At 36.4% G+C, this 21,405-nt stretch overlaps 3 protein-coding genes across 10 annotated transcripts; 2 read left to right on the top strand and 1 right to left on the bottom strand.

Annotated features, from left to right (window-relative positions):
• The first annotated feature begins 148 nt into the window (after window positions 1-148).
• LOC105692306 (signal peptide peptidase-like 3) lies at window positions 149-11,733 on the top strand. 6 transcript variants are annotated; one of them, XR_007277292.1, is made up of 8 exons: window positions 149-351; window positions 835-911; window positions 1,152-1,292; window positions 1,420-1,727; window positions 1,861-2,204; window positions 2,331-2,756; window positions 2,891-3,068; window positions 9,985-11,733. XR_007277292.1 is itself a non-coding variant. In XM_012411415.3 (7 exons), the coding sequence occupies exons 3-7, from the start codon at window positions 1,264-1,266 to the stop codon at window positions 2,957-2,959; spliced, it is 1,176 nt and encodes a 391-aa protein (XP_012266838.1). In that variant the 5' UTR covers window positions 149-355; window positions 835-911; window positions 1,152-1,263; the 3' UTR covers window positions 2,960-6,576. The 6 variants fall into 6 exon arrangements, 1 of the variants encoding a protein (XP_012266838.1); XR_002306014.2 differs by having other exon boundaries at window positions 149-355; XR_007277291.1 differs by having other exon boundaries at window positions 149-472.
• On the bottom strand, window positions 5,750-9,832 carry LOC105692308 (calcium release-activated calcium channel protein 1-like). Its single transcript, XM_012411417.3, has 2 exons — window positions 9,220-9,832; window positions 5,750-8,258 (listed from the first exon to the last, which is right to left on the bottom strand). Exons 1-2 carry the CDS (start codon window positions 9,826-9,828, stop codon window positions 7,767-7,769), a joined length of 1,101 nt encoding a protein of 366 aa, XP_012266840.2. The 5' UTR covers window positions 9,829-9,832; the 3' UTR covers window positions 5,750-7,766.
• Window positions 11,710-20,892, top strand: LOC105692305 (oxysterol-binding protein 1). 3 transcript variants are annotated; one of them, XM_012411414.3, is made up of 11 exons: window positions 11,710-11,846; window positions 12,579-12,644; window positions 14,719-14,924; window positions 15,106-15,353; window positions 15,440-15,632; window positions 17,026-17,327; window positions 17,390-17,628; window positions 17,744-18,020; window positions 18,242-18,621; window positions 18,787-19,007; window positions 19,142-20,892. In XM_012411414.3, the coding sequence occupies exons 1-11, from the start codon at window positions 11,719-11,721 to the stop codon at window positions 19,282-19,284; spliced, it is 2,403 nt and encodes an 800-aa protein (XP_012266837.1). In that variant the 5' UTR covers window positions 11,710-11,718; the 3' UTR covers window positions 19,285-20,892. The 3 variants fall into 3 exon arrangements, with proteins under 3 accessions (XP_012266837.1, XP_020711664.1, XP_012266836.1); XM_012411413.3 differs by having other exon boundaries at window positions 11,713-11,846; window positions 15,103-15,353; XM_020856005.2 differs by lacking the exon at window positions 12,579-12,644 and having other exon boundaries at window positions 15,103-15,353.
• The last annotated feature ends 513 nt before the right edge of the window (window positions 20,893-21,405 follow it).

The raw sequence follows: 21,405 nt of genomic DNA, 5'->3' as shown, positions 1-21,405 counted from the left end.
TTTGCTCAGAATTGTCTTCTATGTTGGCATGTGGGTGTAGGGATGTATACAGCATACGGATGTGTACATTACATACTTTACTGTATAAAGAATAGATGTATAGGTACTACATAGTAGCGAAGTAAGTATATAGCATATTCATAGAGGTATACCGCACAGTCGGACAGTCGTGCTGCGCCTGTCAGCGGTAGCTTCACCGCTGAGCTCGCGTATTCCCGATTTTACGCTCGGTGGCTCAGATTATTGTATCATTATCGAGAGTTTTCCCCAGTGAATTGTGAGTGTAGATAATTACACGCCTACTGATGAGGTCGTTAGTGATTTATAATCGAATCATGAATTCGGAATGAAGTAGGTAAGGGTTGTAATGCTGAGAAAATACACCCAGAGAAATCCGATCTAGGGTATGAGCCTCCTCGCTCCTTACTCCGTGGGGCCAAGAGGTCACGTGACCTTTATGTTTACCAAAATGGTGATCTTACTGTTTTATTATAATCTCGTTACTTTTACACGTTCCAAGCGGGTTCTCATTGTTCGACAATGTTGAGATCACATTATTGATCATTCAATCGAACTAGACTCTTAATTCGAATTGTATATCGTTTAGAACGAATATCCCCCTACGGTATTCCATGAAACCGCATTGTTCGAATACGGAATTGATTATAGAAAAATTTATCGAAAAATGCTGTGAATTCGGTTATTTTTTATTATGTAAACATTGTCACCGGTGATTTTACAGCTGTGAATACATTCAATCTCATTGTAGAATAATTATCACGGACAATGAACTCCATTTTGAGTGCTACTATATTCTGTGTATTTGTGTGGCAGGTGTTGAACGAACATCCTGAAGGGCTTTAAAGGCTGCTCATTACACCTGCTGTTATGCTGAGGTTCACCCTTTCTAGGTAATATATTAGTGTTATTTTGATGATGCTAATTTTTCATCTAATGCCGTACAAAATAATCTTGCCATTGGATAATGTACCCAGAATTGAGGTAGCTGCTTTATCATCTTCTGGCATCATCCACTCGGATTGAACCCTTTGGATGCATTTAGTTAATCTTGTAATCAGCAATGCATCTTATGATATGAATCTACATCTTCACTAGAAGGCATTATACACACATTGTTTTTTTGTTTTCAGTTTTAGTTGTAGATGATCTAAGGAATCACACGGTACGAATGAAACAGGAAATCTAAATGCTGCGCAGTCTTCTTGCATAGCATTCCGAGCTTTGGCCATAGGCTCGTCAAAGATGGCTACAAATCAAGTGGATTATCAGTGGTTAGTGAAAGATGGAGATTGATTCTCATTTAAAATTTATGTTTTCATTCCGGATCTCTCAGTCACATCGTAGAGAAATTGAAGCTACGTTGGGTTACCAGTAATAACGATCATTGTTTCTTTGCAGGGCTTACTCCATCATGGACTCTTCCAGAGTTTCGACATTTCTGATATCAATTCTATTGATTGTGTATGGTAGTTTTCGATCTCTAAACATGGAGCAAGAAGCCAGAGAAAGAGAAAAAGAGAAAGAACGAACTAATTTATTGTCAGGAATAGTCAGCACCGGTGGCTCAGATTGTGCCAATGGTGGAGGAGTTCAAACTTTGGAAACTATGCACGCCCTGTGCCTGCCCCTCGGTGCTTCCGTCTCCCTTTTAATTATGTTCTTCTTTTTCGATAGCATGCAGATGCTTTTTGCAATATGTACAGCAAGTGAGTGAAATTTTGTCAAAATAACGTTCTAAGTAATCAAAGCCTGATGCAATAAATACTACTTGGCTGAAAAGAAGATCTCACAAGAAATAATTAGAATACCGAGGTAATTCATCTGTGTTCTTTGTTCTAGTCATAGCAACAGTAGCACTGGCTTTCCTATTGCTACCAATGTGTCAGTATATCATTCGACCTTGTTCAGACGGGAACAAAATATCGTTTGGTATGTGTGGGAGGTTTACAGGGGCAGAGCTACTTTCATTTTCACTCAGTGTGAGCATCGTTTGCATCTGGGTCCTCACCGGTCATTGGCTATTAATGGATGCCATGGGAATGGGTCTATGCGTCGCATTTATAGCATTTGTCCGATTGCCTAGTCTGAAGGTTTCCACTCTTCTTCTCACAGGACTCCTCATATACGATGTTTTTTGGGTCTTCTTCTCATCCTACATCTTCAGCACAAATGTCATGGTCAAGGTTTGTAAAATTACCAGTTTGGATAATTCTACATCATTTTAATGATGATTAATAGGCCCTCTTACTTTACTTTGGTTCTTATCAATAAATTGCCCAAGTTCAGCTGATGAGACTCGGTTTTTCCAGGTTGCAACGCGTCCCGCTGATAATCCAGTGGGTTTGGTAGCACGTAGGCTGCATTTAGGAGGCGTTGCGCGAGAAGCTCCTAAGCTATCTCTGCCAGGCAAGCTGGTATTTCCCTCCATGCATCAAGCAGGACATTTTTCAATGCTGGGTCTAGGAGATGTCGTTATGCCAGGTCTATTACTTTGTTTTGTCCTTCGCTACGACGCCTACAAAAAAAGCCAGCTATTGCCAGGTGGTTGCGAAGCCGGTGTTCCTCCGCCCCGTCATTTAAGTCGCATCAGTTACTTCCATTGTTCGCTGATTGGCTACTTTCTTGGATTACTCACTGCCACCGTCAGTTCTGAGGTCTTCAAAGCAGCCCAACCCGCACTACTCTACCTCGTACCTTTCACGCTGCTGCCACTACTTACCATGGCTTATCTAAAGGTATTATGGAATTACGTTATTGTATTCGTCATTAGATTTGTAATGACGATGATTTTAAACCACAATTTCAGTCATTTCGCCGACATATTTAGTCACAATAATGGAATATGTCATAACGAATTGCTATTTTTCAGGGTGATCTACGTCGTATGTGGAGTGAACCATTTATAACTCACCCACCTTCGAAACATATGGAAGTTTGACAGCTGTCACGATCCATGCCAAATCATAATTTCCACCACATAAACATGTATCGTGAGAGTTTTGCTGTTGTTCGACATCATTACCTTTGTTTCGTCAGCGTCATTTTATGTAAGTAAAACTATTAATTTTTTTTACTTTCAAATTTTGAATCGCACAGAACAGTGCAGTGTTAAACTTTCTTAAATTGTTTTTATTATTATTATTGACGTCATCATGATACGTTGACTAAATATTTCACACCAGAGAATCTATGCGAATGGACTGCTTACTATTAACATAATATGGGTAAATTACATAGTTTTATTTAATTTAACATAGATTAATAGCTGGTGAAATTTTACTGGATAACAGGTAGAACAATAATTGAGATATTATAAATCAAATGTATTATAGAACAAATCTTCTTTACGTTTTTTTATCACATTTTACAAGTGATGTATTTAGATATTTATTATTTTCATTCTCAATCTCCTCAACCATCACTAATCCGTACCAATATAATTGCTCGTCAGATAACACCAGTTTGCTCTCAGTTTGTGCGCAAGCTAATGTAAATACAAAAATTCACTCCAGCGTTTAAGTTCTCCCCAGATTATAGCATGGCTGTTCGGGTCTCGATAACCGACGGTTGTCTATGCATGCTACACTGTTGTGAGACTGATAACGTTGCAAAAATGTTGAAAACGTCTCAATCGCCTATTGCGATTGTTGAACAAAAAAATTTTCAACCGAACTGAGTAGCATTGGAAGAATTAACTGTAAGCATCAAAATTCATTTGAGAATATAGTTTTCTCATCATCGCTATTGATTGGCAGCAGGTATTGATTTATTAATAATTTTTTGATACTTTCGTCGTTATTCCGTAAGACAATTATAATTCGTGTAAGTAGTATGTGGAAGTTTCAAAATCTTTTTACCGTAAACGCTTCAGGGTCGATGTTCTCCAATAGACCGGATACATGATCTTGGTAAATATTTACCTGTCTTCGTTCACGTAATTTTTCTCCTAGATCTCGGAGTCCTGTTGAGTTATTGGTAGAACAGTTTCGTACTGTTAGGTGTATACATATGTATCTGCAGATGGCTGTAATGATATTTTATTAATAATTATGTAATAATTTTTCAATTCCGCTAGAGTGGAAGTTTTTCATAATGGTAATAAAATCCTTTGATTTTACCTGTACACTGAATTCTGTTTGTTAACACTTTTGTATGACGAATTATGAGTTTCAGAAATAGCTGTTTGATTAATTGCTTGGAAAATCTTTTGGAAAGTGCTTATGATTATTGACAATCTTTGGAAAAAACATTGTCGATTGATCACAAATCATCATGATTATACTCAAATTGCTATTTATTTAGGTTTTTATACTTTTACATTTATGATTACGTCGTGAGCAAAGATGTTGCGGAATTTCACTCATAGTTCAGTCTTGCATCTTTTGGCAAAAGTTAATAGAGCAGACAACTGAATTAATTGATTTCGTGCTGAACAAATTTTCCCTGTTATCCAGTACCAGTAGATCTGATATATATTTAGATTTAAACAGTAAGGATAAGTAACACAGAGAGTCTGTTTTAATTTATTACAGAACGATTATGATTTAAAATTGTACGTAACATTATACGAGGGTCGCATTTATGAGTGGTCATTCGACAAATTCATACGTGAATCCAGTGAAAAAGTGTGCAGGTTGTGACTTTATTTTAAAACTGCTTTAGTTTCGTACAAAGCAATTTTTCTGTACATACATATATTATTATAATTTTTAGTCATGTAAGATTCCAGAATTATCGGACATTGAAAAAAGTTGAAGCTCTTTAAACTAAAATCGTTGCATAAATTGACAGAAATATGTTAGGATAACCGTCACATTGGTAATGGTGTAGTGGTGATAGGCCAAAAGAAGACAATTCTTTTCATAGTTGTTGGAAGTATCAAAAATAGTTAAAAAATATTAATTACTTGTATTCGTGATAGTATCTCAGAATTATATAAGATTCTTTTAAAAACTGAAACGTTCTCTGATGCATACTAAAATTCGTATCCTGAAGCATGGTGGAAACTCAGTCATCCTCCTTATAGTTCTTTGCCTTGTTCAATTTTATTATAAATCTATTATCAGGTATGATCGACGGATAATATGTAGCTTTCCTTATCACAAACTCCTTGGAAACGTTAATGGTTGTTGCACCGATTAGGTTTACCTTATCTGGTAATGAGCAGTAGGAATGACGATTGGGGAAAAAAGCGGAATAATCTATTTTTCTATTATTTACGTCTACAAATTTATTTATTCCATACTACACGTTAACCCCGTAATAATCTATAATGAATCTTATAGATTATAAATTATAGTAGCGCATTGACATCTTTATTGGTAAACAAAAAAAAGATGTAATTCATACGATAGTGCAATGAGCGAATTGTGGAGAACAGTCGCATTTTCATTGTCTATTGCAAACAGACTGTTAAACAGGTTCAACTTTCTCTTTGCCGGATATTTCGAGAAAATATCGCACCCTTGCAAGAGACTGCGCTATGTTTCGATTGTTGATGTAAGTTTAAAATTAGAAATATACGGTTTAAAGTAAATCGAGATTACATACTGTAATAATAGTTATAGATTAGGTATCGCATATTCGCCAACAGTGCTGGAATCAATATCGTTATTATTGCAAGAAGCGGTATGAATCAAAACTCTTAGAGTTTTCTCTGGACCGGTTGAGAGAAGGGAATATATATATCATCAGAAAGATTGTTAAGAGTTGAATAAATTTTAGGACATTTAGATTTTTAAATTGCTGCATATTTCATAACTGATCTCAAGCTGGTTCAGTCTCAATAGAATTCGTATCTCTTGCAATGAAATAATAACCATTCGCTGACACATAATCCATAACTGAAAAAATGAATGTTAATAGCTTCCAATTGCAGTTGAGATTTTATCATCATATCACACAAGCATAAAATGAAATTACTCGATCAAGTTTTCAATGTTTTCAAGATTTTCATTGGAAACGTTTTATATGTTATATATCTCTTATTAGTTTAGAAAATTCGGAAAGTAATCATTTGAGATCAAAAACCTGTTGCTGATCTGAATTGTTTTGATTCGAATACTTTTTGAATTTATCATTCTGTAACAATAATTCTGTATGTATGTCACAATATTATACTGTAGAAATATTGAATCGTGATATTTTAGCACTTTTCTTGCAGGGGAGCGATGAGAATACTGTAGAGATTATTCATGACCATAAGACTATCACTTGGTTTATAAAACACATAAGACATAATACATATTATTGGAAAGTACTCACGAGTTAACAAGTCTTATACAAACTCTAATCGAATGCATTTGCAAAGAAATGAAAATCAGACAAATTTTAAAAGTAATAAACTTCACCGATGTTTGTTTTAAAAAATCCGGTCATCTATCAAATCCTTGACAAAAGGTTGTATAATATCAGATTATCTATATAGTTTTTATAAACCAAGTATAAAGTTTAAATTAAAGAGTCTATACATTAGCATTACAATTTACGCTAGTATAAAAACAACAACAAGAACAAATTGAAATAAAAATTGCAAAGTAAAACTTTAAAAATCAATTCTGTTCTATAATCTTCTCTTATTAATAATTTTGATGAACGTCACTGGTTACAATAATCTAGTCCCTTATTATTTTCCTTAGTGTTGACGATGTATATTTATACCTGATTGTGTTTCATTTCTAAAAGATTTTTTCACTGAGATGTTTTATACTCGTTGTTAAGTAAGTCATTGGTATTTATTGACTCATTTATGAATTAGGTACCATGAGGCAATATCAGAATGCCCAATCTCATCCTTATTTGTTTATCTAAATTATTTTGCTTATGGAATATCCGTTCCTCATGTGCCCTTCCATAACTACCGTAACGCTTGCAATTTTTACAACGAGACTTTTTTCCTCAAAGTACACTATGCCTTCAAGACCCGTTACATATTGACTAATGATTTGTACTTGATTCGTTTTATTACAGTTACTGGCAACAACTTGTCAGTCACATTAGTTTGTCTACATGGTGGTTAAATTTATAATAAAAACAATGATATCGATTGGTAAGGTTGATTGTTTCACTGATTTTGTCATTTTTTTTCATGGTATAGAAAATATCACAGAGTCAGTTGCCCATTTATTGCACTTGATTTCATTATTTTATTTTTCAATCAACTAGACTAATGAAAACTCTTGCATATTTTATTCCGCCTTCAACCGAACCTTGCATCTGACAAATATAATTGAGCCTCTTATACGAGCCGAAAGAATAATCGAATCCTTATAGAATTCTTCATGAAATTATCTCACAGAATCTTCGTCATGGCCAATGTTAACATTGCATTTGTAAATATGTTCATAATACCTACGGCGTGAGAGAATGCTCCAACCTTATGATACTTGGAAGAAAAGTTTTGGAAGATTGATACCGCTGCATTTGCCACAGACATGGTCGTGCATTTGTAATTGAAAGTGATTTCTCTTTTCCAAAGTATTCAGCAACCAAAACTTTCACATTTGACACACAGTTCATGTTCCAAAGTTCGATGCACCGAACAGTGACTTTGAATAATTAAAATTGCTGTGTATGTCAATATTTATACCTGCATGATGCTTAACAAATAGTATGTCATTGAGATCGGCTGACTTTTTTAGCAGAGCTTTTAGCAGACAATTATGTTGCTCAGTTTTCACGTCTCATCTAGCTATAAAATTAAGTATTCTTCAGTTTTTACGTTATAAAAAATCTGTATCTGCATCTTATACAGTACTTTGGCTTATTGTGACATGGTCTAAATTTCGTTTGATATTTTCTAACTCTTTCATATCTGAAACAGATGCTTCACATTTATAAACAACCAAAGAGTGGTAGAAATGTACAGCAAACGCTATGAAAACAATAAGAACGGGAATCACAATTATTGTGCTAGCTGTAGCAGCTGTGAAAGAATAATCCCAGAACTTAACCCAGCACAGAATCGCAATTTCTACCAGGAACAAAAATAATCCTAGTACCGTTGAAAACGCCCACGCTAATTCGATGAAACCACGCATTCGTTCATGAGGAGATTCAGTTACCAAACGAGCTACTTGAAGTTTACTTATCGCCTCTACATTTGGCAAAAGATACGTGCTAATCATCAGTGCAAAAATGTGAACAGATACTAGGACCGTTGTACATATTGCAAACATGACAAATAACCATTCCGGTACCGCTGTGGGCTCATTTATTTGCAATTCGACCATTGCCACCTGAAACAAATACAATACATCATTAAAAATTCGCATTGATTCGACACTAACAGGAATTTATGATTCACGTCTGTTAGTTGTTCTTAATACTAAGGTCACCTGCTCTGGATAGAACACTGTTTTTTAGCATCCATGCATTTTAGTTGATTTAATGTAACGGTAGCTGAGACAAATGCTATTATATTTTATGTTATGTAGTAAAGCCAGGTATCACAACGCATGAAAAAAACGAAAGCATAGTAGTTCACAAGCCTGCTAATCAGCCAAATGTGCAATTTTCTATTTTGTCAGCCAAAATGATGTTTCTTATTTCATTATGATCCAAGCATGATCTACATTTGTCTTAACCATTCATTCTGCGCTCCATAAACATTATGGAAATGTAATTAAGCTTTTATTGTGCCGGCTCTTTATTGCTAGAACTCTGTGGAGAATTCAGAAGATTGTCAGTTTATCACATGACACAGTACACCTTCTGTGAATGAAGTTTTTGTTTTTTAAAGTCTACCAGTGTAGCCGACAGAAATGTCGAACTGATAAGGTGCGTTTACGACCTAAGACCACATAAATGATGACATGCTCCAGGATTTTGAAAGCAAATAGCTTTATGGTTGATGGTAGATATTACAGATTTGAGTAGGCTGTCAATCACGTTAGTGTCGGAAATAAAAGTCCCAAGGTCACATTCGCGAAATACTTTGTACAAATAATTGAGTGTGTAATTGTCAGTTTGGCGCGAAATTATTTTCGATATTTACTTAACAGCTAAGGATAGATATTATGTTTCAAAAGATTGTGTTATAATATTTATCCATGTAATCTTCATCACCGATCAATTCACATGTGAATTACCCGGTTGCATGATGCACAACTTTTTAAACTTGTCATTACCACGTTATTAGGTAATACCTGACTTGTCTTTCGCTTACATCAGCTAATGAATTTATAATTATCATCTCACCATGGCAAATCCACTCAGTAGTTCAGAAGTGGTTGCAGTGGCTTTGAGTTTTGCTCTGCTCATATGTAATCGCCTCCACGACAATCCCTGAGGCCCATCTTCATCCTCGGGATTCAAAGTTACACGAGATTGACTGGTTTTATGTCCCATGCAAGAGCAACAGCAAGTGCTACATGAATTGTTCAACGGTCCAATATAATGATTATCGTTATGTGAGTTGCGTGCAACAGGTGGAGATCTTATCATATCTAAAGCTACATATCTGTTGTTATGCTTCTGCTGTGGAGCAAGAGTAACTTCACTTTGTGTTGTATAAAGTGGTTGCTTAGAACCAAAATTTGGGTACATGTCATTGAATCTGTTTGCCTTTGGAAAGTACCCTGATGATGTGGGTCGCATCCTCTGTGCATTTTGAAAAAGTTTCCATGAGGGTAGTGGGAGATCTATTTGAGTAGCTTTGGTACATTTTCTATAAAGTTCATCTTCTGAAAGTGTCTTGCTTGTCTCCGATTGTCGTGAGCTGGATGCACTTGGTTCTGCCGAACCTCGACCGTCTGTGGGTTTGTCTGAAGCATCGCTCCATATCATTTTGGTGCTATCATTATCCATTTACAACATATATCACGGAATCTGATTACTTGCCCAATTAATGTTGTATCCAGAGTTAATAGATAAAAGATTTATGGAAAATAGTCTAATCACCCAATTACAGTAGACAAAGTATTTCGCACTTTAGGGTTTGTACAGCAATTTATTATGTTTCAGAAAAGTTTGCCAACTCCTTATTTGGAACAGCACCACGTTGGAATTGAATATTGTAAAAAAAATAAACACAATATATACAAAACCGAATTCAAGGATTAGCGCTTCCATGAAGTCGGAAAAACTATTAGAATGACACACCTAATAGATTTATAGAAAATATTGTGAGACTACTGTCAGAAAAACAGAGGGCCTGCGTCATGTTTCTTCGAAGGTAAACCATGCACTGGCTTGCTATAACAGTTTGTACATACCTATTCAGCTAATGCTGAAATCATAACAATGGTAATAATTGCCCCGAACCATATCAGCCACGTAACTATGTTCCATGTTTGTGTGCGTGAAGCTCATGGATGAACCAACATTACTTCATGAGTACATAACTGTGCTGCTTGTTTTTCTCTTGTTGGAACATTGGATGGATTTTGATGAAGCAAATCCTGTGGGAGCGAGAAAGAAGCCAGGTGAAAGTCAGAGTGAGAAAATTCCCAAGTGCACAGTTAAGTGTTGATCATAAATCACAATAAGGTACACACGACTGGTGAACCGATGAATTTGACTCCTTGTCAAATTGACTTGCAAAATGAAATCATCTTTAGATTTAATATTATGTTAGCAGGTATGTTGGTATAGCATCCTGATGACATCATTTTCACAATTCACCGAATAAATTCACGTTACCTATTAGGAATTCCTATCAAAGGTAATATCAACCAAATTGATAGGTTGAAATTCATTTATTATCTCAATGAATTAACATCAGTATTAGACACAAATTCAATTATGGAATACATAGCAAACGATATATGTATGTATTGCAGAAGGTAGTTGTGACTCAAGCATTCAAACAAGATTTTCAATAGAATTTTCTTCAAATTAAAGGTGGCAAATAAATGTGCATCAACTGCTATTGTAATGCTGGCTGAAAACAACGATTATACTTACCAACATGTAAAAACAGTTTACATTCAATACGCAAATATTTCCAAGAAGCGATAAAAAAAAAAATTTGCGTGATGATCATAATTATATTTATTATAATTTCAAGTTCTTCGTAATCAAAAAATTATTATGAATCCCAACTGGATTAAACGAAAATATGATAAACATACCTATATTTTGTTACAGTGGTTTACGCGCCTAGTTGTTACGCTACATACCTGGTATAATGGTATTTTTTTTCTTTTCTCTCTCCTCATAGCTTCAAGAATATCATGCTTCTAGGAGTTACATAAGTCAATCTTCCAAAACGTTCGAGAATAAGTAAATAATTCGATGCTAATTTTCAAATGGAAAATCAGACAATGCGATGACGGCGATGTATGTACGGCTAGGCCACGATGACGTTATAACCATAATCACTGGTTATGACCACGTAACTCGAGCTATGTTTCCGGTTGTATGAAAAATGTATTCAAGTATCGTCAATTTGGAACGAATGCTTCATTAGGATCAGACAATGGGAAGATGATTATTGGAATTATAAATAGCGACGTAGCGAAGATCGTTTTGTGTCACCCACAATGGTAGTTTTGAATGACCTAACATTTAAGTTGACAATTTTCTTCTCGAGATAGCGTTGGTGGCGTTATTTCCAACTCAACTTATTTCCGATCTGCAAGAAGTGCTGCGCCTGCAATCTAAAATGGTCGCTCGCTATCGGGGTGAATGTGTACGTGGAATTTTAAGCATATAACAACTTATAGAAGAGTGTATAATTAATTAGGATATTTAAAAATGAGTGACATGAAAGCTCAGCACGGTGCCCATGAGATGGAAGGTTGGTTATTCAAGTGGACTAATTACCTAAAAGGTTACCAACGAAGATGGTTCGTCCTGTCAAATCGCGGTCTGTCATACTACAGGTATTTCCTTTTTCTCCATCAATATTACCCTTGCAATTTATGTTTTCGAGTATTTCTTCCGCAACATGACCTCAGATCCATTGGTTATGAGTGGCTTAGTTAAACTATTATCAATCACGAAACTTTGATAATTATAATGAATATGAAATACACCTATTGACCATACCTGCGTATGTATGTATTACATCGCGTGTACATCGCAGTTACGCACATATTTTTCACTTGTCACGCTACAATCGTTTGATTAAATAAATAATAAAGGATGTTTCCAGCTGTGGTGTAAACGCACGTTTCCGTTGGCTTAATTCTTATTTTTATATTACTGCGTGCAACCTGTTTCTGTCCAGATACGCGCATGTTGCATTTTTACGTACACGTAATCTTACAAACTTTGGCGTTATATTTTGTTTTTTTTCCTGTTTGAACCACGCAAAACGTATGATTTTGAGGCATCCTTTGCGACAATGTGGGAAGTACAACTCTGCTGCTATTGAATCATATTGACAGCGCTATTGAGTCAAGATGTATGTTACTTAATTTTTCAGAGACATTTTGCAGGTCCAGCATGTTTTCTTACTTCCTCATTCCCTTAGTTCAATATCTACTTCTGTATATTATTTACTACTGATATTCTCCAGATGGAAAAGTGTGTCGTTAAAAAAAATGACAAAGATTTTATCCAAAAAATGTACAGAAAATGAATGGGGCGTGTTTGTTTTGTGGACTGTTTAGGGCTGAACCAACGGGGGGGCCTAAGATATCGATGCGACGCAGGCGGAGAGGTGGCAGAGCCTCCGAGTAAGTAAAAAAAACAAAAAACAAAAACGGAACGACGAAGCAAAAACAAAGAGACAACTGATTAATTCCCAAAAATTCGTTCAAAATAATTGAAGACTTCATTTCAATCCGGCTTTCCTTGTGCACCGTTCAACCATGTTACTTTTCTTATCAATTACACCTCATTCCTAGTACCCCTTCCTGTTTGCATTGGTATACAACCTATTGAGTCGATTTCAAAAAATTTGTTGAAGCTCTGACCGCCTCTGTGTCCTGTGTCTGTAGATTGTACGTGCTACGCCAATCGCCAAATTTATTATCAATTATTCATAACTTTATTAAAAAGTAGACCATCTCTAATCAGAAATATTGGAGGCTATTCTAGGGTTTGTTTTCTACTTTAAATTGCCTTTTTCTCCAGGTATAGTACCTCTGAATGTGTGAATTCTTAAAATGATCGAGGCTCGTCTAGAATCATCTTTGAATTACGGAGGAATTGCTTTACTACCGCAATATCATTGTATTTTTTGATAACAAGATTAGCGGTGAATGTCGTTTCCTTTAGTGAATGACACTATGACTTGATTTTTCTATCCTTGTATCTATTGTCGTGTTAGTCTTATTCAATATTTCTTTTGCTAACCGACCTTGCATTTTTTTCACATCCTTGAGCTACCTTGATCCATACCATCAATGAATTGAGTTCCGTTATGTTTCTCTTTTTCCCGATCATGCTGGAATTGTGATACATTTTCTTCGTCACAATATTAATCTTGTTACATAACTTTGGGAAAATTTATTTCCCATACTTTGTGTAAATTTATCAGGAGTAACGACTGAAATATATAGGTCACAGTGATATTCGCCGATGAGTTAGCTCAATAAATGTCAACACTGAAGCACCACACACTCGCACTGTATGAATTTATTTTGATGATATCTGTTTCATCAAAAAGGTACACAAAATTGTTGTGGCTGGAATAATAGAGATAAACTTGTGCCAATCAATGTTCATGGTTTCTGTATTCAGCGTGTACAAACTAAAACCATAGTGTATAATCCCGCTATTCTAATTAACGTTTTTTCTTTTACGTACATCCTTGCTTATTAACCGACAAATGATTTCTTCAACAACTACCAATACGATCAATAAAAGGCAGGTCACAGATTTTCTTATCGTCATCAAACTATTTTGGTATTATTTGCAAATATTCTTGCAACAGTCGAATAATGAAATTTATGTTGAATGTTTTGTGAGCATATTACAGTCTTTCATATTTCATGATATATCACTGTATTTAATATCCAATGAGCTGTCAGCTAGTTCTCCTACTCATTAATATTTCAATGCCCTCATCGCCAGACTACTAATATATCAATTGTTATGCAAAGCAGGGTTATTTTTTGGGGAGTTTGGCTGCTTAGTTGATGAAACATTCCTCTAAAATGGTAGATGAATAGAGTCGAATTGTTACTGAAATGATGTATATGGCACATAGCTTTTTATAAGCAAATATTTTAGTAGCTGTGAATGCCTATCGTATCGGCATTTGTAACAACGCTCGTATGTGATTTTTTTTCATCGACTTTATTAATTTTTTCTGCTTTTTATTAACTATCAAAATTGAACTAATGATTTTAATTGTTACCAGTGAAAGATCTATAAGAGACATCTGATTGTGACAAATTGCATTCAGCTCTTTTAAATTTCTTACTAGTTACACAAGTATCGAATGATTTCTTTCTTGTTTGACACATCTATAGTAATGAACATATTTTTGTTTGAATTATTGACAATAAATGCATCTTGAAACTGAATTTATTATTTTCAAAACATGGGATCTTGATTTTAAGTGTTTCTGCAAGCTTTACTGGTATTTGAAAGTGGGATTTTCATTACATTTTGTTGTGCGCACTTCTGTTCCATAAACGATTGACACGATCATGTGTAATAACTGACCTATATAACATGGAATTTTTTGCATTAATTCACTGTAGTATATCATTTTGCTCAATAATTTGATAATCTGTATTGTTCGAATTAGGAATTAAGATATACCGTAGAAGGACTCGTGTGCTTTTATCTTTTGCGTAGGAACCAAGCAGAAATGGCACACACTTGCCGGGGCACCATATCTTTACACGGGGCCTTAATCCATACCGTCGATCCATGTACTTTTGTTGTGAGCAACGGTGGAACGCAGACCTTTCATATTAAAGCAGCCACTGAGGTTGAGCGACAGCAATGGGTTACAGCTTTAGAGTTAGCTAAAGCTAAAGCTATTCAGGCAATGGAGTCGGGTAGGTTTCGAATATGGTATAAAAGGTGATATCGAAATGAAATTGATCAAAATTGTCATGCTTCTGTAAAGAGAGATGCTTTTGAGAAATGAATTTCTGAAGTCAACAAAGAATTTATTGCAATGCTTGAATGGCATAATGGCTTGTGATAAACATTATGAAAGTACCTTTGTTTCAGAAGAAGATGAGGAAGATTATCAAGATAATGACAATCAAAAAGCAGAGCATGCCTCCATCGTTAAAGATTTAACCGATCGTTTGCAAGGCCTGCAAACTTGGAGTGACCTAATAAATAAACGAGGAGCTGCCCTACAACGAGCTTTGAACGAACTTGAGACTTTGGACGTCTCCTCTAATGTTTCCCCAAAGATAAAAGCGGTCAATGAGCGGGCAGCTCTTTTCCGTATTGCTTCAAACGCTATGATTAATGTATAAAGCAATATACCTCTTCTTATCAGTCGGTGCAAAGATTTATTCTCTGAGACAACCATTCTGACGATTTCATCTGATTCCAGGCATGTACCGATTATCTCAATCTGGCCCAACAACAAGGGCACAAGTGGCAGAAGCTGCTACAACATGAGCGTGAACAAAAATTGCGACTAGAAGAAATGGTAGAGCAACTTGCGAGGCAGCACTCTCATTTAGAACAAGCTGCTCAGCATGCCTTGCCTCTAGCTTCAGGTTCCAGCGGACATAGATCCTCTCGTGAGTATTCTTTGGCTTATTTGCATGAATAAATAGTAATGGTACCGAAACTGTTTTCAAACCTTTGGTCTCAAAATTTCCTTCTGATAATGGCCTGTGGCATAAAAAATTACTACAGAGAAAGGCTGTTGTCAGAATGTTATTCAGATATCAAGTCTGAGAAGATGTCGGTCAGGAATCTGATCTACTTTTTTTGGTCTGACGAGCTTATTGCAAAGCTGTATAGAATCAAGGCGATTTTCAAGTTGCGATTGGTGGATAATCGAGTCTACATTACAATGAAAGTTATCTTTTAGTGAACTTTGCCTCAAGATCTAGATTTGTAGAAGACTGTCGACATACAATTTCTTTTCTATTTTCACTAGGAATCGACAATACTTATAATTATTTCTTTAACCGAACAGAGTAGTTGCTCTGGGTTTGTATACTTCTTAATACCGGGATTATCACTATTCTCGATGCTTTTATTATTTTATGCCTATATCACCCTCGCATATCAAAATTAATGAGAGAATAGTGTTTTGGACAGCAAGGAAGATGTTGAAAATTCGCGCGGCATATTAGTTGTTCAGAGTTTCGTTAGATGGCTGAGCCATTAATATCCGATATTCGATGTAGGGTATCAACCTCCCCTCCGATCAAGCAGCCATCTTTGCACGGTGACAGCAGAGATATGTAGTAATGGTAATAGAGGAATGAATGACCGTTTCTTTACGTTTGTATGCGAGTGTTTTTTGTCCTAGATTGGGGGGGTGTCACCAGATTACAGTTGGCCTTGCGGATCTCTATTTCCACGCATTTGTTCATTATATTTTCGGTGTTTGACTAATTAAATTCGATGTAAATAGCTTTGGCTGTTCTGTCAATGTTAGGAGAATTCTAAGAACAAAATAGGTAAGCCTTGGCAACAAGCAACAAAGTGTTCTACCTTGAAAGGGACTTTCCCACTCTCCTGCCAAATTTAACACCTAATTTTCAAGATAATTTATTTATACCTCATTATGTAACTTTCAAAAAGTATGCACTTCACACGATCTAACTCAATTCCTTGGGTCATCAACTTCTAGTAATCTATGATTAGGTTCACTTATTTCAGCCAGTTCTCCTGACCTGTCTATTAAGTCAGTTTTGTGTCAATTGGCTTTCTCGACATTCAAATTGTTCGTTGTATTTATTGCTCACTGGTCGTACAATGCCTGGCAGAACTCTTAAGCATACCATAGCTGAATCATTTCAGTGCTAAGTGTCATGTGTTATTAAAATTTTCACAGTGGTTAAATTTGTATGACTTAGACTCCATTCGTTTGATCAAAATGTGTGAGCATGTTTATATTTAATGTCGCGTAGTATTATATAATTGACTTTTATTAATAGTTCGTATGAAATGTGACAGACGCAGCCGCGCACGCCTCTCCATCAGAGGACGAGGAAGATAACGCTGAGTTTTACGATGCCCAGGAATCGGATACCTTTACCCTAAACATTCCTGGAGTTGTTAGTGGACATTCTTCAACAAGAGATCGCGATCGTACCGACTCCCAGGGTAGTGACGATGGCTCGAGTTCAGAGGGCGATCCAGCTAATCCATCTTCTGGCCCAGACTCCGCTTCTAATAACTCGTTCCACATTCTGACTGATCCCTCCGTTTCAACAGCTAAATCCAACACTGCAAACTCTACAAGCGAGCTGGCTAATGTAGGTTGTCGATACAAAGCACCGAGAAGCAGAACTCATTTGACTATCTTGCTTGTTTGTAGACGGCTTGGAATCCAAACAATGGAGAAGCAGCCGGTGGCTCCGGGATGAAGATCTCAAAGAGGCAACGTCGAACCAGAGTACCTGTAAAACCAAACTATCCTCTCAATCTATGGAGTATCATGAAAAATTGCATCGGAAAAGAACTTTCGAAAATTCCAATGCCCGTCAATTTCTCGGAGCCACTTAGTATGTTACAACGTCTTGCAGAGGATTACGAATATGCTGACATACTCGATAGGTATTTGAAGCAGTGCTTGTTCTTATATCGATTATATATAGCTATCACATAGTGAAATAGACAGAATGTTGTGTGACAATTTTTCGTCTGAATTCTCGTTTTTATCTTTCTAAAGAGCGGCAGAATGCGAAGACAGTTGCGAACAAATGGCATATGTCGCGGCATTTACAGTATCAAGTTACTCGACAACAGCTTCTCGAACGGGTAAACCGTTTAATCCTTTGCTAGGTGAGACATACGAATGCGATCGTACCGATGATCTTGGATGGCGGGTTATTTCCGAACAGGTATCTCATCATCCACCTATGGTTGCCCAGTACGCAGAAGGGCGAAAATGGCGCTGTTGGCAAGAGTTCACAATGGCGTCTAAGTTCCGTGGCAAATATCTTCAGGTAATTTTTGCGTTTTAAAAACCATCGAATGCCAAGCAGGTCGGCTTGATACGACTTCTGCAATCTAGCTTAATTCGTACAAATTGCAACATTGATTTAACCTTGACCAATCAGTTGGCAGTATTATAATGTTCCATTCACAAGTGATTTTAATTGCTAAAGTTATGTAGGACGCATGATGACTCCTGGCGGAATTTATAATCTAATTTTTAAACATTTAGGTGATTCCTTTGGGTACAGCCCATTTGGAATTTGCTGGTAGCTCGCAGCACTACACCTGGCGCAAAGTAACTACTACCGTACATAATATTATTGTTGGAAAGTTATGGGTGGATCAAAGCGGTGACATGGATATCATTAACCATCACGACGGCACTAAATGTCATCTGAAGTACATACCATATTCGTACTTTTCGCGTGATAGTCAGCGCAAAGTCAAGGGTGTTGTAATGGATGCGAACAATGTCGTTAGATGGGTTATACAGGGGACATGGGATACTAGAATAGAAATTGCCCCTGTTATAAGTACGTCTGGAACTCCTGACAATCCCGTCTACAAAACCGGCCCCTACAACATTGCTTGGAAAAGACGCATGCCCCCGTAAGTGCGAACAATTATCCTCCGTTAAATTTTGGTGCAGAGAGACCACCTCATTCTGCGCAATCAATGCGTACGGAATCTACCGTGGTATCTCTTGGTTGTGTCGATCATTTCCATGCTTTCGCTTTATCACATTTTATAAATATTTCCTCTTATGTTCGCCAGTGATGATTGTGAAAAATACTATTCATTCACGGAACTGGCTTGTCAGCTGAACGAGCCCGAGGAGGGTGTGGCACCTACAGATTCGCGGTTACGGCCCGATCAACGATTGATGGAAAACGGACTTTGGGACGAGGCAAACGCACATAAGCTTCGACTGGAAGATAAACAACGAACAGTACGACGAAGCCGCGAAGCAGATGCTGAAAAGGCTGCGGCAGAAGGTAGCGACAAACACTTCGAGTGGCAGAATTTACGTTCGATCACTTTTAGATATTTTGCCCCAGGACGTCTGGGCGTAAAAATGGCGCCGACAATCTATTCTTGATCCGAACTAACATCTTTTCTGGGGTTTCAGGTCTGCCGTACGAGGGGTACGAGCCAGTATGGTTTAAGAAACAGCGTGATCAGTATACAGACAGCCTGTGTCACATTTATACCGGTGAATATTGGGAATGCAAAAGCAAGGGTGACTGGACACGGTGCCCCAACATATTTTAGTCTACCATTTTAATAACTAATAAATCGATCAATTGATCATTTCATGATTCATTTATGCTGAGTGGATTTGAACTTGAAATTGTTGGGACGTAGTAACGCTGAAAACCAACTAGTAGTGAGCAAATAAATCGTAAGATTTTGAAGTTGTATATAGCTACTTGTTTGCTCATTGTAAGATCAATCCGGAATATTTTTACGATGGGTGAATACTGGATTGTTTACTACCTGACGATGCCTCGGAAAATCTCATTCTAATATGAATTCAGAATATTAATTGGCATATCCGACAGTCCCGTCGGAGCCTCTACTTTATGTTAATATGTTATCAGCTAATCAAATACATTGTTGCTTGAAATTCGGCATCCTCGGACATTGGATGCAAGCAACAAGATAAATTCTAAGAACCTAATGCTGAGCTCAATGCTTCTAAGTTTTCATTTCTAGGAGTCTTAATTTATTTATTTAATTTCATTCGATCTTTTATGAACGCGCTAGTTTTCACCACAAATGAAACTTCAAGATAGCATTCCTCGGACCAAATGCCAATAAAAATTGAAGTGCTTTCGTTGGTGTTTTCCCGATGTGTATTCTTTCAACGTGTCCCAGAATTCAGAGTGTTCATGTTTGTTCAATAGGATGGGAAAGTTATTTCTTTCGTCAAAAGGTATTTTGTGAATGGGAAATTTTGTGAAATGTTTTTTATGACTTACAATCTAACCCAAGGGGATGCCTAGTGTTAACATCACTGAGCAACTAATGAAAAAACGAAGGTAAAATCATGTAATTTAATAAATTCAAATTAAACTAACGGTGGCGCGAGAGCTTCCAAATTATTAATTAGAGAGGCTTTGTACACATTATTATTATCATCAATTTTTCCTGCCCACAATTTACATTTGTTATTTAATATTAATATTGATTAATTATTATCGAAACGATCTTATTGTGTATCCCAACTATTTATCGGTGTACGGGTTGTTTTGATCGAAAATGTATGAAATCGACCTGACATATGCTGGTACAAAAGCAGCCAGGACAAACAGGCCGTACAGAACAAATCGTTACGTTCCTTAAAACGTGGTAATAATTTCGGATAACTTTGTTGATATCCATTATTAACATCACCTAGGTACCAAGAAATTGAAACTCTAAGATCAACTAGACCTCAAATTAATTTTTGGAAAATTGAGACCTATCGATATGGCACGTTATTGACTTTATTCCAAATGGCACATCGATGAAAATCAAAAAAAAAAAAAAAAGAAAAAGCTACCTGACACTGATTTCATAACGAGTGCATCTTGATCAATTGTTATAGGTCTCAAATTATCAATAAGAATTTCTGCATCAAACGTAGTCTATTGTTATATTGAATTTGTATAATTATTCCCCAGGCTGTACTATAATTTTACTAGTTGATAATTATCAAAGAAAATGATATATTATCTGTATACATATGAATACAAAGTAATTATTAAATAAAGAAATAATAATATAAAATTTATGGTATCCCGAATATAAAAAGTATTTGGAAATTAGTGCTTGTATACTAGGTATTCGTTAAAGAAGACAAATACAATTGCTTCGCTATATGAAGTTTTTATTTCATACCGCCGAAATTATTGAGTCCTGAATCACGAGTCAATCAATTCATATCCCATTTTGAGTTCGTATGTATTTTACAAAATTTTCTGGTAGTAAATGAATACTAATTTTACTCACTCTCACAAATGCATTATTTACCAGCCAAATTAGTCTATTCTGGCCGACAGAACTCCCGAATAATTTGAAGGAAAATAATGTAATTCAATTCTCATAATTTCGCATGTAAAACTCACAGACCTTCATCCACCGGGTTGAATTTATTTTGAAACCGCGCATGTCGACGTTAGATCAGCCCAGTTACCCTCGGAGTCTTCGGGATCCGGCCTTCGGGATTCGCCAGGGAGTCGGCTATGCTCTAAGCAGGAAAGATACAGGGATAAGATACTGGAATACACGGGAAATACGGCGTAGTGGTAGACGATGACGTCACGCGTAGTAATACACAAATTCTAAGCGAATAGTGGGGCGACTCCAGAGGCACTAGTGCGGCTACGCCAATGTAGGGACTGCTTTCGA

The sequence above is a fragment of the Athalia rosae genome, chromosome 2, assembly GCF_917208135.1.
Source record: "Athalia rosae chromosome 2, iyAthRosa1.1, whole genome shotgun sequence".
In the NCBI taxonomy this organism is placed as follows: Eukaryota; Metazoa; Arthropoda; class Insecta; order Hymenoptera; family Athaliidae; genus Athalia; species Athalia rosae.
This window is presented reverse-complemented; position numbering and strand designations above follow the sequence as displayed.

Coding starts and splice junctions, on each gene's coding strand:
- LOC105692306 (XM_012411415.3), top strand. CDS start 1,264: ATGGCTACAAATCAAGTGGATTATCAGTG. Junction 1,293..1,419: donor AATCAAGTGGATTATCAGTG/GTTAGTGAAAGA, acceptor GTTTCTTTGCAG/GGCTTACTCCATCATGGACT. Junction 1,728..1,860: donor TTTTGCAATATGTACAGCAA/GTGAGTGAAATT, acceptor TCTTTGTTCTAG/TCATAGCAACAGTAGCACTG.
- LOC105692308 (XM_012411417.3), bottom strand. CDS start 9,828: ATGGATAATGATAGCACCAAAATGATATGGAGCGATGCTTCAGACAAA. Junction 8,259..9,219: donor TACTGAGTGGATTTGCCATG/GTGAGATGATAA, acceptor TATTTGTTTCAG/GTGGCAATGGTCGAATTGCA.
- LOC105692305 (XM_012411413.3), top strand. CDS start 11,719: ATGAGTGACATGAAAGCTCAGCACGGTGCCCATGAGATGGAAGGTTGG. Junction 15,354..15,439: donor CTTCAAACGCTATGATTAAT/GTATAAAGCAAT, acceptor ATCTGATTCCAG/GCATGTACCGATTATCTCAA. Junction 19,008..19,141: donor TGAAAAGGCTGCGGCAGAAG/GTAGCGACAAAC, acceptor CTGGGGTTTCAG/GTCTGCCGTACGAGGGGTAC.